The sequence below is a fragment of the Plectropomus leopardus genome, chromosome 6 (assembly GCF_008729295.1).
Source record: "Plectropomus leopardus isolate mb chromosome 6, YSFRI_Pleo_2.0, whole genome shotgun sequence".
Classification (NCBI taxonomy): domain Eukaryota; kingdom Metazoa; phylum Chordata; class Actinopteri; order Perciformes; family Serranidae; genus Plectropomus; species Plectropomus leopardus.
The window spans coordinates 31,964,279-31,980,644 of NC_056468.1; the positions used below are offsets into that span (position 1 = coordinate 31,964,279).

The following is a 16,366-nucleotide window of genomic DNA, read 5'->3' on the forward strand; positions in this document are numbered from 1 at the left end:
TTACCATGTGTCCATCATTTTACGAGTCAAACAGTTTACCTATTTTTATATTCCACAAAATTATTGAATTTTATTGGTGGTAAGTTGTCCTACAAAACAGAGAATATACCAAAGAAAATAACATAATGCAGTAAAACAGATAACATGGTGACAGGAGTTAACAGCGCCCAAAATCATACCGATTAGCCATCAGCTAATGACACATTAGTTGTCAGTATGGATGAGTCCTCTCTTTCCAAGTTAACTCAATAAAGTGAAACAAAACCACAACGAAAGATAAACTGTAATCATATAAAGCAAGAGTGATGGCAACTGCAGAATAACCGCAAACCATTAATCACAAAAATTAGCAATGATCAATCTTTTCTTAGTCAACATAGTGGATGGAAATTCTCACAATGTTGTATATGAGACGCATGTGGAGACTGAACAAATAAAAAGACAAAGAGGAGCAGAAAATAGTGAAGGATAAAAACTGGGAGAGAAAAAAGTCTTAAATGTTGCCATGGACAAAATGTCCCATCTATAACTGCTGAAAATGTCCAGCACTCTGCTGTGGTTCCTCTTGTTCAGGCGAGCTACTGTTCGTTTATTTAGCCTTGGAGGTTTTGCCCTGCCTTTTTAGGGCAGTGATCCTGTTTCGGACGTAGTCCTTTACACCTTTCCACGAACGGTTCTTCAGTGCTTTTGACTCGGCCTCAAGACACTTCACGCAGTCCTCTTTCTGAGGCACCTTGTGAGCTTTAATCAAAGGCATCAAGTGTTTTTCAACAGCCTGTATCTCTGCTTCCTCCCATTTATGTTTTCCTTGGTTTTGGGAGCCTGTGGGGTAGAGAGGGAATTTAATGAACACCTGACATCACGAAATAATTCTGATTACCCAACGACAGACAAGTATGAAAACAGGTATTATTCAGTTGTTGCAATACTATTTTTTGAGTATTTTCACTTATTAGTAGCAGTTATTTATTCAGTTATCACACACAACACAGCAAAGACATAAAAGACTTACACTGTACACTCTGGTTTTGACAACATAAAGTAAATAATGTATGGTGGTAATGACTGAAAAAGTACTTATATATTCACAGAGTTATTATATTTCTGTCAACTTTTACTCCACTTAATTTCCTAAATAAAATTTGTGCTTGTACTCCACCACATTTCCCTTAATCATCTTAGTTACTTACTACCAATAGGGAAGGAAAGGATGAAGGGACAGACAGATGGATGAAAAAATGGGAGAAAAAGAAAAACTGGATTTTGCTCTTTAAATCCTTTGAGCTGTAAGAATAGACCTTGTGTTCATTAGAGGCTTCATCTTTTCAGGTAGTGCATGCTACAAGTAAATAAACTTCATATATAAACTTCTAAGCACATGCTTTATCATAACCAGCCTTTACCTGTACTTTTACTTTCTATAATGGACATTTAATCTCATAAAATGACTTAAGTGCAGTAAATATCAGATACTTTGACTTTCCTAAAATTATTTTCTAATGGGTAACTCCAGCTTCCACCAAATTCATTTTCTGGTGAGAAATCTGTACTTATACTTTAGTTTGGCTTTCAGGACCTTCATCCTCCACTGATCACAGGCACACTCGTCGTACTGGGTGGATAATAAATTAAAATTCTGAAAATAATTGTGCCTAAAACCCCTTTAATCTTTTTCTTATAAAAAAAAATATCAGCCACTGTTTATCAAAACTGCAAAAAAAAAAAAAAAATGAAATTGATAATTTTTTTGTGAATGATCATCACTGCTACCTTTTCTGCTTTTTCTGCTTGACGTGGAAGATCTCGCTGCTCCACATGCTTGTTCCTGAAAAAAATCTGCCAGATCAAAGCGTGCACCGGAGCGCTCATTTTCATCCCATGATGCATCTTGTTGTCCTTCCTCTGTGTTGAAAACAAAATAAGATGGTCATGTTTTACACATTACATGTACGGATACACACATTTCTCACACTTAACTGGAAGGAAAATCTGGAGAAATACCCAAATCGCAGTCAAGTTCATAATTCGCTAAGATCTTGAGTCATATTACATTAGTGGGTCACGGCACTAATCATTACCCAAATGCCTGAAAATACCAAATTAAATTGACAAATTAAATTGAATAAAATTAGACCATTGAGTCCAACTTTTCATCTTCATCGAACCATATAGTTGCATTTTTTTGTTCTTCATTCTTAAAAAAGCGCATGCAGGTCATCATATAGAGTATAAACATGCACTCAGAGCTGAGATGGTCATGGAGCTTGCTTGGAAAAACAAAAGCTCTATCCCTTTCCTGTTTTCATGGCAAATGCATTTCCTTCGTGCCGTAAATTGAGCCTTTATTTTTCTGGGAGATTTCGTTAAACGTGGCAGACACACTGATATAGTGAAAGTGAGGCTTATAGGGAACGAAATGCTGATGGTGTTATTATTCTATAGCCATAACATTGTGCAATCCCAATTTACTTTATGATGATAATTTAATACTTTTTTTTATTATTTCCATTAAAAAATCTTACCATCACAGTCCATTTCGACGTCATCCTGCTGCAGGCTGTGGATTTGATTATTAGGGCCTAGAATCTGGTTGGCCTCATTCTCATCCAGGTTCATCAGCTGTAGCATTGTTGCGTAATGCTTCCGGATCTTTGTGGATTTCAGCATTTCAGGATTTTTAGCGCCGCATTCTTTGACAAATTTTTGGATGGAGTCTGCACCATTGTAGAAAGACAGCGCATTTGGTCGGGCAAAAAGGAAGGGATTCTTACTCGGGACTCCGCATTTCTCGCGTAATTCCACGAGAAGCTCCAGCGCGGACACGAATGCAGGTTTCAGTAAAACGGGGACCATTCTCCCACACTTCCCGCGTATGTCAACTCTAGTGAAGAACTCACACAAGGTTTTTTCCAAATCTGAGACTGATATGTCCATGTCGTCATGCACGTTTGACTTTTTCCGCAACATAAAACCTGCTAGTTTCATTGATGATATCTCTAAGGCTCTCCTCCTGTTGAAAAGTATCGTCCGAGCCAGTACGACTCTGGCCAGGATGCTATAGTTTTCTGCAGAGGGGCTCTCTCTGAGATTTTTTTCAGCGAGAAGATGAGCATTCTCCATGTGGAAATGTAGGCGCTTTACATCTCGGGCAAACGGCACCTTCTTATCTTTGGTCAACTTTGCCTTTCTGAGAGACGATAATGCACCTCCAGAAATGAGCTTGTTCCATTTGTCCTGGTACAGAGTGAGGAAATTGCGCGCAGACTCTGCCAAACTTTCATCGCCGGACTTCACTGCGTTACCCTCAATGATACTGCAGCACTTCTGTAGGTGGTAGCCCAGCTTAATGGCGAGTGAAGGGATGCTGTACGTTTTGTTTTCTGGATTGTAGCCTGCGAGGACGTTCACTGCAGACACCACATGAGGGAAGTTTGCGGGAAGAAAGAAGTCTTCCAGCTTCTGCATAGGGGTTATTTTTTGAGCTTCCAGTACAAGTCTAGCTACCTGGCGAAGGTTTTGTCTCATATACTCATGCTTCTTTGGATCTGATCCGTGCTGATCGAACAGGAGCTCACCAAACTGCAAGATAAGCCCGTCTTCCAAGATAGCTTCCGTCACATCATTGTATATCATCTGGGACAGAACGCTCTTAAAACCCTCACTTATGCCAAGGTCTCCTAACGTTTCAAGCACACTTCGGGATGCGATGCGCCTTCTTCCAACCTCTAATTCAACATCATGTTGCCCTTTCTCTGGGCACGACTTCATGTGCCTGTACAGCGCGTTCTTCACAAAAAGACCTCGACAGTAAAGGCAATGAAGAAAGTCTTGGGCCTTATGAGTCTTGCTCGGTCTTTTTCGGACAACAAGATGGCCCTTCCCTGTTTTCATGACATCTTTGTTATGAGCAAAGTTCCCTTGATTTATCAGCCTGTTCCAAATCTTTTGTCTCTCTCTGGAGCTTTTGGGGAACTGAAATGCAGCTGCAACCTCTGGTTTGTCACTGTGGATTCTCTCAAGATGTCTTGCCATTTTACATACGGGCTTCGTGCAAAATAAACAATAATTCCTTCTGTCATATACACGTCGCGTTTTAGAGTTTGAAGTTGGCAACACTACAGTTTCAGAAGACTTTGTCTTCGGTTTGGTTGTACGAATCTGTTTTGGAGAATGGGTATTTTTGTCCTTTGATGAAGAACTTCCCAATTCAGCCCCTTTTTTTTCTGGCTGAGATCTTTTGCCTTTAGGGGTCGCGGGCCTGCTGTGACTGGATTCATCTGAACAGCCCCCGTCAGCATCAGACGGGAAATCGGAGAAGTCACGGTCACTGTTGGGTAAGTATTCAGGATCACTGTCATCCTCTGACTCAGCTGAGCCATTTTCCTTTTTCTAAAAAAAGCATGAAAAACAATTGTATGTGAAAAAACGGTCACTAACAATCTGCAATTGGAGCAAATATCCCACTAAGCATTTCAATCTAAAATTTAAATTTCTAAACAAAGACACCTATCTAAATGCTAATTGTAAATGCTAATTGGAGAAAGAGAATTTTTAAAAAGATGCATTTAAAAAGGATATTTCATCTGCAAAATGACTATCTAATTATAACGAAGGCAAAAGTATATCAAAGCATCCTTTTACAAACTCTCAAACAACTCCTGCAGTGTAATCAAAGTCTCAATTAACCAGTCGCACGCTCAGTATTTCCCCAAACACTGATAGATATTTCTTTTTTATGCTTATTTTAGTGTTTGTGAATTGTATTTTGTCTCCTTTTGTGTCTCTGTCTGCAATTTTGTGTTTTTCACTGCTGACTGTCTTGGCCAGGTCTCCCTTGAACAAGAGATTCTTAATCTCAATGGGACCAACCTGGTAAGGAAGCCGAAAGAATATTTCCAAAAGAAAAGGGACAGGCATCATGTACAACAGAAAGTCATCACAGCATTAACAGCTGACAGCATTTACAACCCAGTTTTTTTATGTTGCCTTTTTAAATCTTCCCCCTTTTTGGGGGGGAAAGCAATCCTTGGAAATTTTTTAACAATCACAAATGGGCCTTAAGTTAAAAAAAGGTTGAGAATCCCAGTCTGAAAAACTTGATTCTGCACTAAGCGCTGCACGTTTGATGTTATTTTCAGCACTGCGAGTTGAAAAAACACTGTGCTGATCACAGTGATTTTTTACCCAGGCGTTCAATCACAGTGGAGGAGGGACAAATACCACAAGGACCAACATCTTGCATGTAAAGGTGATAAACAACTATGGAGGAGAAGTATGTTAATATGCTGTATATACAGGTATGTCACCTCTTATGAACCCACATAGGCTGCTTCGTCCATCCTCTTTTCCTATGTGCTTCAGCCTTCATTCAGAGAAAGTATTTTACCTTGAACCAACATTTTTGCTTCCGCAAATATTCTGTATCATAGCAACCAGGTGCAACCAGAGCGTCTCAGCTAAAAAGGCTGTGCTTCAAAAACGATCTCAAACACTTTCAGCTAACTGTTTCCTGAGGAGTGCCTCATGGTTTTTCAGCTGGTTAAAAACACTTTAGTGGACACGGGGCCCTATTGACACAGTATAAAACACACTTCGGGCGCCTAGAGGACCAATGCATACTACCATACCAGTGTATACTACATGGAAATGTAGAAACTATTCTGAAATGATTATAGCAATAATGCTAAAAACAAACACATACTATTTGTCGAAGGTAAAACACACAAAAAATATAGGTATCTACCGCTGATTCTCCTTCTGACATTGGATCATCTGGTGCATCACAGCCCTCACTTTCATCACAGGATGCAGGTGATGGACAATCTGATGAAAGATGTGACTGAAAAACCAAACAATGAAAAGAAGACAAGAAATAAAAAATTAAAAAATCATGAGTTTAACCGTGACTGTCTTTTATGAATAGCCCAACATGTACAAAGTAAAGGAGTAGTAAGGTATGCAGTGGTAAATAATCTGATGTGGCGCTACCTTAGACTGTTGTGCAGACAGCTGACCCTGATGTGCATCACTCCTCTGAGTCTGGTCATGCTGAGATGAATCATCCTCTGGTGAAGAAGACTAAAGGTGAAGAAGAAAATGCATTCAGTTTTATTTTCTTTGTGTAAAGGGGTTAGGGTTAGAGCTGGTGTGAACATTAAACTTTTTTGATATTAAGCCAATCACCAAACCGGACTGACTTTCTGAAATTTACCAGGTGGTTCACTTAACTCAGCGGAGCTCTCTGTCCACACTGAATCCATTAAATATGCACCTCTGTTACTTCATGTTAACAAACCATGTAACGTTTGCCGTCAGCTACTTGCTCGAGATCAGACAAGAAATGTGAAAACTTAAAAAGATGGTTGAGTAGAATACTTTTTAACTTCCAATGTTTGTGATGTTACTTTTAAAATCAGACATGTTTCATATTGTGATATTTACTGAAAAATACATGCAAAATAGCCAACAGCAAGTAACATTAGTCTAGCTTGTTTTTAGTGATGGTCATTTACATCGGCAGAAACCGTCAGCTTCCCAGCGATCTCAAACTGACGCTGTGTTTAGGTTATCAAATCCTTATTGTTGTCATATTGGCACAGTTTTAGTCTTTTTAATAGACTAACTTTGTCATCTAAAACTAGTGGCGCCAATAGTCAGTTTACAAACATCACATTATATTCATCATGCAGCATATTGCTTATCACAAACAAAGTTTGAGTTTTGTTTAGTGCTGTTTTGGGCTACTTTTAAAATTGCCAGAACTTGACGTGACATAATAACAAATGCTGGTTTAATACCAGTTTAAGCTTCTACACTGGACCAGGCCGGCAAAACCGAAAATCAAGCTGCAGCATCTAAACTATGATAACTTACCTGAACAGCTGTGTGTTGAGACTGCCCAGCACTGCTGCCACATGGAGGGATTGATTCCAGCTTCATTTGGAAAAACAAAAAACATGTAACAATACAAAATATAATCCTTCCCAAATCTTATTAATCTTACAAAGGCATTCCTTTCTAAATGAATTAATGGTTCTTACAAATATTGACCTTCACTGCAAAAAAAAATGCCATGACACACTTACAATTTTATCCAACTCTGCCACTTGTTTAAGTAATTGTGCACGGTGCTGCAAAAGCAGAGAACGATGGCTGTCACCAGTGCCCTGAAAGCAGATACAAATAAATACATTAAAAAAAGGTAACTTCTTAATACGATGGCCTCCTATTAAATCCCACAGCTCTGTAACTCCACTGGAAATGTCCACGTAAAAGCATCATTATTGGGTTCATGCAGTCATTTTAAGTGACTTATAATAGGTATAATCAACCTCTGTAAGAACACACCGCTAGATTACATCAACCATGTAAAAACATTTCCGACATCTTCGTTTTACTTGTAAAAGTGTGCGCAAAAATAAACCACAAAACAATTAAACTAAATTACTAACTAAATTAAGTTTGTGTGTTGTTGACTGTCTCACCACTGAACTCATGTTCCCCTCCTGCGATGGCTCTTTGTTAGGATGAGCAGCTTTGTCAGGTGCAGACTTATTCACAGCACCTGAGCAAAAGACACAAAAGTTAGATAATGTGAGAGGACGCTGGTAGCAACATCCAACAGTACTGTTATTTCAGCTGCACCACTTGAGATCAGTCTGTGGTGTGTTGAAATGTTTTCTCTTTCTTTTTTTAATGACCCGCTGTTGCTGTTTCTGACACTTCTACTTTGTAGCTGCAACCTGCTTAAAGGGCAGCTGAAACTTTTTAAGTTTTTTCTGTCATTGTGTAGCTTCCCTGTTGTGTTCCTTCTGTATTCAACTTTGAAAACTTAAAATTTGGTCTAAATATGCCTGTATTTGGCATCAAAACACTATTTTCTAAAGCCCTACTATAAACTTTATCCTCATGAGGAGACACAGATTTCTACAGATCCCGTTACATATAAACCCATGTAGTGCTGTGCATGCCACATGAGTAGGCTTCTGACATCATACTATGTCAAAAACAAACTAAAACAATTTAGTTAGCAGAAGTTCAGCAACTCTTAACACTACACCTTTATGTAAGTTACTTTTAAGACCATCTATCCGATTTCAGGCGCTTTGAATTCTCCTCTTTAGTTAATTTCAAGTTGAGCAGTTTTTAAGGCTTTCTTTCTTTACATACACTTTTTTTAGGTTCACACATTCAGATCTTCAGACATCAAAACACTATATTCAAACTGCTCAAATTCAATAAACTCAATTAGGATCTCAAGTGAAGCAAAGACAAATCCGGTTGCTCAAACTGTCAAATTCCAGGGTTCCCACACATTTTCACAAAACTTTCAAAACTTCTCCATGACTGTTCAAGGACCCATAATAAAATTTCCATTTTGCACAGTGCATTTCACTGTGTCCTCTGCACTTGTCGGCCTGGTTGCGGTACTTTTTTTTTACACACACTCAGGCAACAGAGTTTGGCTTCTCATAACAAATTCTGCCATACTTGGTCACACATAAACGTAGCCTGTCTTAAAGGAAAAGCTTGACTGGTATAAGTCATGAAAAATGAGAGCCGTGCATGTTTTCCATTCGTATAAAGCAGCAAATAATTTGAGTTAATTTGTCTTACTTTTCAATGCACATCATTTGATGTGACCATTGCACATTGTAATGTCGATGCTGAAACAATTCATCGTGCAGAGCTGCATTATGTCAACAGCTAACATACAGAAAATATAGCCATTATGTTACATTACACACAGCAAAACTCCATTGCTTTTATAAAAACGTCAATGTGTTTTTACTATTTCCATTACTTTTTCAGGCCTGGAGAATGAGATTGTGAAAGTCCATGACTTTTCCAGGTTTTCCATGACTTTGAGAACCGTTAAATTCCTATGTGAATATTGGATTCTTACATCCTGGATAACAAGAATAAGCAACAAAACAGATCAACTTTGCTAAACACCCTGATTCAGATAAATCAAACCCAACATGTTCACCCACAGTGAGGTGGTTTTTCATCTTCCTGTAGAGGAGGAATACACCAGCACATATTCACAATAAAGCTTACCCCTGCACTGTGATGAAGGCATCCACTGACGCTGCTCCTGAGAAGTGGATGAGGCATAGCTGTGAGTGTATCCAGCAACACCAGCTAACTCCACATTCGCTCCTTCAAAAGTAGCTTGAGATGTACTTACACGTTGTCCACACGATGGCAGGCTAATGGGCTGATCCTGAAGTCCATTGGACAAGCCCTGACTGGTTAATGGAGGTTGAAATGATGCTTTGAAAGGGTCGTTGGATGAGAGGAGTGGTAGCCTGCAAGGCTGTGGAGCTTGGTTTGCTTGGGATAAAGATGGTGGGGGGATGTTTTTTCCTTGGTTTGCATTTAGCAGCATGGATGAGGTGTGGGGGTCTTGCTGGGCAAAGGATATGATGTGAGCAGCACTCGGGACAGCAGAATTGGCAAAGAGTGTGGTGGATGATGGATTGCTGCTAATGTGAGAGGCTTTGTACAGAGCAGAGGGATGAGTGCTGTTTCGGGATGACAAGGTGCTGAGGTCGTTCAAGCAGCTCTGATTGGACTCCTGCAGGTGGTCGTAGGACGCTCTCTGGTCAGAAGACAAGCCCAGGCTGAGATGCTGAGAGCTGGACAGTGGGTTGAGGAGCGATCCTTGAGTTGAAGCAGTGGACCAGACATTCTGGTTCACCCACGACTGACAAGGTATGTGGTTCTTATTTGCTGTCAGGTTATCCATAATTCTCCATAACCATCAAAGTTTGCTGCTTAAGAGTCTTTTATTTCCTTGGAGACTGGGCCAAGCAGAGAAACAAAACATGCACACTTAATCATTGTGGTCACAACTATATATTTGCTTTCATTGCCCAGTTTTTGGACATGGACATTTTTATGATGGATTTAAAGGGTCCTAAATTTTAAATCTGATACTGCACAAAACTATCAATAAATCAAAACCAATGTTGTTCCTAATCTCTGACATTTCCAAGACTGCGATTAAAAAAAAAAACAAACCACCCAGACCCTATCATTTCTTATAAGAAATAAGTATTTGTGTGTGTGCGTGTTTTTTCCTAAAGAACAACAGTGACATCATGTAATCAAACTTGCACATAATGGGTTAAAATCCTCATAATGTTTAAATATTTGGCAATTTCCCCCCAAAAGTGGGGAAAATATCTATATACAATATTTTTTTTATCAAAGTTTTTGGAAGTCGACATTTTCCCCTAATAACCTGTAAACACCCTGTATTATAGACCTTTTTGCAAAATTGATATTGGAACTCTTCTTCTTTGAGAAAATCATGCCATACGCTGTAATATAAAATGACTGCAAAACCAAACGTGAAAAATGACCAATTTGGACAAAAAATGTCCATTATGATACCTGAGGATTTAATAGGTTACATTTCACCAATCATACTGGGGACTCTTTTAACACTGCAGCACAGCTGAGGACGAGATGATATTAACCATTTATCATGATTAAAGGAAAACCCACGATGAGTAGATTGTGGTGAATTTCAGTTATCTGGATATTTGTGAATATCGAGGGTGGCAATATTTCTTAGAAGCCAGTGTTTCTGTCTTGTTTATTGAAATTGTTCTTAACAATACTTTATACTTTTTAACCTTCTTTATTTTTAGCAAATTTCAGGTAATCTTCTCGGAACTCATAGCTCGTAACTTCCGAGTGAAATCAAGCCAATTTACGGAGCTACAAAGGATTAAGTAACAACCACGAAATGAACTGGTTTAGTAGGTTAGATTGTTGTTAACAGGTCTATGTAACCAACTGAAGAAACATACACAACTTATCCTCAAAAAATAAGTATTTTCCAACGAGGCATGCAGATATTTTGTTAAATTCATACATTTTATTATGGCTCGTTACCCATGAACACATTGGAAAAAACCGACCCTTGAAGCTACATCACCGGAATTCGTACTATGTCATTTTAACAATTATCAGTGAATGGTAATAAACTGCGTTAGCTGCCCAAAATGAGTTAAAACGTGTACTTACAGTATGGTGTGTGCCGTTTTAACTAAATCGTTGTAGTTATGTCGTTTTAATAGCGGCGTGGTGTCCCATTTCTTTAGCTCTTCAGCTAGCTACATTGATAAGCTAGCTGTTAGCTGTTAGCACGATTGGTTCCTAAATTCCGGAGTTCTTCGTAGAAATGACAACGACTCTGAAACTACCACGCTGAAAAAAGGATATCTGCATAAAACACATAAAATCTTCACTTAAAATGTTCTAACAAGAGCGGCATATATGTGGATATCACCGGAAGGAGCAGCCGTTTGTTTGTTTTCTTCCCCGTGGATGCTAACATCAGACTTCCGCTTAGTTTTTCCAGAATAAAAGCGTCATCTCCACAGTTATTCAATATATTGAATCTTACCTGAAATTTTATCCAAGAAAAAAAAAATATCGAAAGCGGTAGAAGAAAAAAAAATCTTAATTTAAATGATGCAGGGAGTTTTATATAATAAAGTGTGAATGTAAAAACTCTCTGTGCACCTTTTGTTGTGGTTTTCGGGTTAAACAACGAAAATAGGGCCTATATAAGTATATAAGTATAGTATATATAAGTATATATACGTTTTAAATCAGTTTTAAGACTTGCATGGTATCCTTGGTCAAATAACATGTTTTCTCTAAACAATTTATATATGTGTGTGTGTGTGTGTGTGTGTGTTTCGTACCTTTGGTTTGTTGGAGCCAAAGAACCCTGAGGACGAGTTTGTGTGTCCCATCTCTAACAGAGGGGCAGTATGGAAGATCAGCAGCTTGCCAGGACAACTCAAGGCCTGAAAAACAAACACAACAGACTTTTTTAATCACATCACGGAAAATGATCAAGATCGTTGAAAGAGGATGCTGTTAAAGTGGTAAAGTCACATCCCAACTCTTATCACTGACTATGTTTCAAGCACAAAATATTCGTTTTTGCCCTTATTCTAAAAAGACAAAACTCCCACTAAGCTGTTTACATAGACAATGAAAATGATTATTCCACTAACACTCCCGTTTACATGCGTCTGTGCATGTTCTGATTAACTTGTTAAACTTGTTCAGTTGTGCAGTCTCCCTCTTACTTTCCTTCAAACATCCTCTTAAAAGGGTCAGCAGAGATATTTCCACATATCAAAAAACTTGCTAATATCTGTCTTTCATTAAAAACCTGTTGATCTCTGTCTCACAACATGTTTAAAAGTAAATGTGTTTCTACTTCTGACCAGGAATGTTGGCTTTTCTTTTGGGCATGCATTTCTACACGAGCCCTGCAAACTGTTGGCTAGTTGGTTAGTGTGCAACATCTCCATGACAATGCACAGAATTGACTGGAAACAGATTGTGTGTCTCAAACTGTGGTAAAAACCTCAACCTCTTATCCTAAATGCACTGCATAAATGTCCATAGAAACGCTCCTAAAACCAGAGTAATATCGGCAAATGCCACGTCTTCATCAGAAAACGCTACATTCAGAAAAGGACTGAATATGGAATATGCAGACAGAATATGCTATTTATATAACCCATATAATGTGTGTGTGAAGGGGAGGGGCAATACAACATCAGACGAAAGGACACCAAGGAAAATATGACATTATTCTCACTAGAACATGATTTTATTCTCAGAATATTTTTACTCTTTCTCTAAATATTAAGACTTCACTCTCAACAAAGATTTTATATGTTTGAATGTGCAGAAAGTGTTAAACATTCAGAAATCTTGTTTGAGCTACCAAAGTCCAGAATTCTAAGAAAATAAAATGAATGCATTTATCATAGACATAAATCAATGTCACGCACATTTTAAGAGGCAACTTCCCCAAACAAAAGAAAAAAAGAGAAAGGGAGGGTATATCATGCCATATTTTCATATTTTAAATGGTCACCTGCTTTATTTTTGTGTGCTCTTTTGCATAAATAAAAACACTTCCCGCATAAATTGGCACATAAAAAAATCACCAGAATGTAGGAAATTATGTGTTTGAAGTTCAAAGTATAATTTTACATTTTATATTTGTATTATATTTTGAGCATCATGACTTTGCTAAAATGAACTACTTTTTGGTGTAGGTAACAAATTATGTCAGGCATAAAAAGAAGAAAAAGCTAGCAAACATACATTTCAATTTCTGGTAAAATGTTTGTTAAACTTACACTGATTACAAAGATTGGTCCTAAGAAAGAATAAACCTACATGAAAAACACTTCAATCAATCTCAATCTCTGTAAAAGAACAAAAAGAGGACAATGATCATATATTAAATCACTAAGGTTATCAGTATGCAAGCCTAACACGGACACACACACACAAACACACACACACACACACACGCGCACACACACACACACACACACACACACACACAACTTTTACAACTAACATTCCTGAGTATCACAGAGAAATCTCAGTTTGACATATTTTGATATCTGCAGTTTTAGCATCACCAGCCTTTCCAACACCCAAATATAGGAAGAGTTTCTCAGTGAAAGTGTCTCTGTGAGTGTAGATGTGAGTCATGTCTTCAGGGTCGTAGAAGGACACCTCCCCCCTGTCATAGTCCAGCTGGACTCTGATCCTCTGGAGACTCTTCTTCACTGGGACAGTCTTACCAAGAACGTTAGTGTATTTTCCACTGCGATGTGTTACACACCAAAATCCATATTTTGGTGAAGCAAATATTTCTCCCTTCCTGTCAGCTGACTCTTTAGCCAAACCTATATTCCAGTCAGGATGGTCTCCCACCTCCACGTCCCAGCTGTGTTTCCCTGAGCTGAAGCCCTCAGAGCCCAGAACAGTGGGAGAATTAATGTATCTCTCTGGATTATCAGGAAGCTGCTGCTTTGTATCTCCACGTCTCACACTGGTCAGATCATCAGACAGACAGAGCCAGCGGCTTGCAGTGTTTGGGTCCAGAATGACAGGACTGAAGTGGACCCTGTCCCTCATCTTGTCCCAGACCCTGAAGGACAGGTTGCCCAGGTGTTTGGCCACATCTATCAGCGCTCCTGAGAGCAGCTGTGGATCTGACAGTGAGCTCTGGACTCTGGCTCTGCTCTGAGTGTCTTTATAACTGCTGAGGAACGCCACGTTGTGTTTCTGCAGCTCTTCTTCAACAGCACAGATACTGTCTGACAGAGAGGAGATCTGCTCCTCAATCATCCTCATCTCTCTGCTCAGAGTCCTCCTCTTCTGCTCCTCTTCCTCCCTCAGAGCTGCCAGTCTGGACTCCTCTTCCTCTTTCAGGAGCTGGTGGAGCTTGTTGAACTCTGCTCTGATCTGTCTCTCTGTGGACAACAGCTGCTTCTTGGAGTGTTGACTCACTTCTCTGTATGTCTCCTGCACTTGTTCATATTTGTCCCTCTTGTCCTGCAGAGACTTTAAGTCAGATTTCAGCTCGTCCTTCAGCTCACTGACTGCTTGTTCTACAGGAACCACCTTGTGACTCTGGTGGAGAGAAAACTCACAGACAGGACAGACAGCTCTGTCTTCATCCTTACAGAACAATTTAGGCTCTTCTTGATGTTTACTGCACACAAACATTAGTGTCTTCTCTCCTTTTTCTGTCTCAGATGATCCAGTTTTCAGTCTCTCAGCAAAAGAGTCAGCCAGTTGCTTCAGTCCAAAGTTCACCAGAGGATCTGATTTTGAGGATCTTCTTTTACAAATGGGACAGTTTTTGTTGTTAGTTTGTTCCCAGAATTATTTCAGGCATCTTGAACAGAAGTTGTGGTTGCAGCTCAGAGACACAGGATCTCTGAAAGTCTCTGAACACACATGGCAGCTCAGGAAACTTTCAAGGAGAGCTCTCTCTGCCATCTTAAACTGAAGTTATCTTTCAACAGCAGGACTCACCGACTTAAAGTCTCTTTTCTCCACTTAAAAAAATCCAGTCGTCTGTGTTCCAGCAGAGATGTCACACCCTGTAATGGCGTCTCAGCTCTGATTAATAACATCAAAATCTACTTTCATTTTCACCCACCTCTGTCACAGAGTGAATTATTAACAGCAGGAAATGCTGCTGTGTCATTTCGTCACCAACAGATGGTGTCTTTAAGAGTGGAGTATTTTCCTCTTGATGAAGACTGAAACAAACAATTTTATTGTATAAACAGTTGTTTTCTTGGAGAATAAAAAAATAAAAGATAAATAACATAGGAGGATTGCTGTATGATTGTAGAATATAAGTCTGATGTTGTTATTTTTCAGCCACTGTAACAGGAAACATGTTCTGTTAATATGTCCGCATGGCTGTGTTCATTTCATTCAGTTGGACTAAATATATATCACTGTTTTATTTACATGCACTTACAGTCATCACAGTTTTTGTTTAATGTTATTTGCCTCTATCATCCTATTCTTCACAAGTCAAAGTGGCCCAATATATTAACATTTTTTTGGATCAACACTTTCAAACAAGTTGACACAAACGTCACTGATATTGCTGTTGATTTTCAGCATTGTGTTCCATTAAATTTACAAATAACAATCACGATGTGTGAGTACATATGAAGTCTCTCAACTGGAGTTTATGTGTTTTGCTTTCTGGCACTTTCTCTCTTCATTCACTCACCTTCCTGTTGACATTATGGATCACAGGACTTGAGTTTATCTCATCATGTCTTAGCTGGAATTATTATATAAAGAGTAAGTAAATTATCATAAATCTTCAGGTACCATCTTAAAGATATTTAGAGTAAGTACATTTGACAGTATGGGGAGGGGCTATATAAATAAGAAGGAAAAGGTTTTCAGCCTGAAACTGTTAATAAATAAAAAATGTTTCATAATAATAAAATAATAATTTTATTATTAACAATAGTAGTATTTTAAGCTTCCTAACTCAAAGAGACACAATAAAACTCTCCCAAAACTACTTTATTTAGTTAGTTAGAGTTAGAGTTATTCTTCCTGAAGTGCACATAAAACATAAAAATAACAGCTTATAGAAACAAAACTGGGAAACAACATTGTGAGAGTGAGATGGTTTTTTTTAGGTCACATTTCCCCCAAAACCTTACAACACCATCAGGCTTTCCAACAGTGAAACGAGAGGTGAAAACACCACAGACTTTGACTTTTTTATTTTTATTTTTTTATTCTGTGCAGCATCTCCACCCTGACAGCATGTCTCTCACAACCATCAGGAAATATTCTTCAAAGTCTGACACGTCTCTGGTTAATTCAAACTGTAAATACTCTGAAGCGTCAAAGGCTCAGTGTGTTCAGGTAAAATGACCTCTAACCGCCTGTATGAACTTTGCCTTTGTCCAACATGTTGCACAACAGTCAGTGAAACGCTCGTCAGTCACACGACGGATAGAAGTGCAGA

At 38.7% G+C, this 16,366-nt stretch overlaps 1 protein-coding gene and 1 pseudogene across 2 annotated transcripts; both read right to left on the minus strand.

The window, feature by feature from the left end:
* Positions 1-42: 42 nt before the first annotated feature.
* LOC121944638 lies at positions 43-11,326 on the minus strand. 2 transcript variants are annotated; one of them, XM_042488496.1, is made up of 11 exons: positions 11,041-11,326; positions 9,191-9,812; positions 9,061-9,097; positions 7,485-7,564; positions 7,086-7,166; positions 6,874-6,933; positions 5,989-6,078; positions 5,744-5,839; positions 2,523-4,389; positions 1,771-1,902; positions 43-822 (listed from the first exon to the last, which is right to left on the minus strand). In XM_042488496.1, exons 2-11 carry the CDS (start codon positions 9,749-9,751, stop codon positions 590-592), a joined length of 3,237 nt encoding a protein of 1,078 aa, XP_042344430.1. In that variant the 5' UTR covers positions 9,752-9,812; positions 11,041-11,326; the 3' UTR covers positions 43-589. The 2 variants fall into 2 exon arrangements, with proteins under 2 accessions (XP_042344430.1, XP_042344429.1); XM_042488495.1 differs by having other exon boundaries at positions 9,061-9,812.
* A 2,087-nt stretch (positions 11,327-13,413) lies between these two features.
* Positions 13,414-14,951, minus strand: LOC121944610 (annotated as a pseudogene).
* Positions 14,952-16,366: the final 1,415 nt, after the last annotated feature.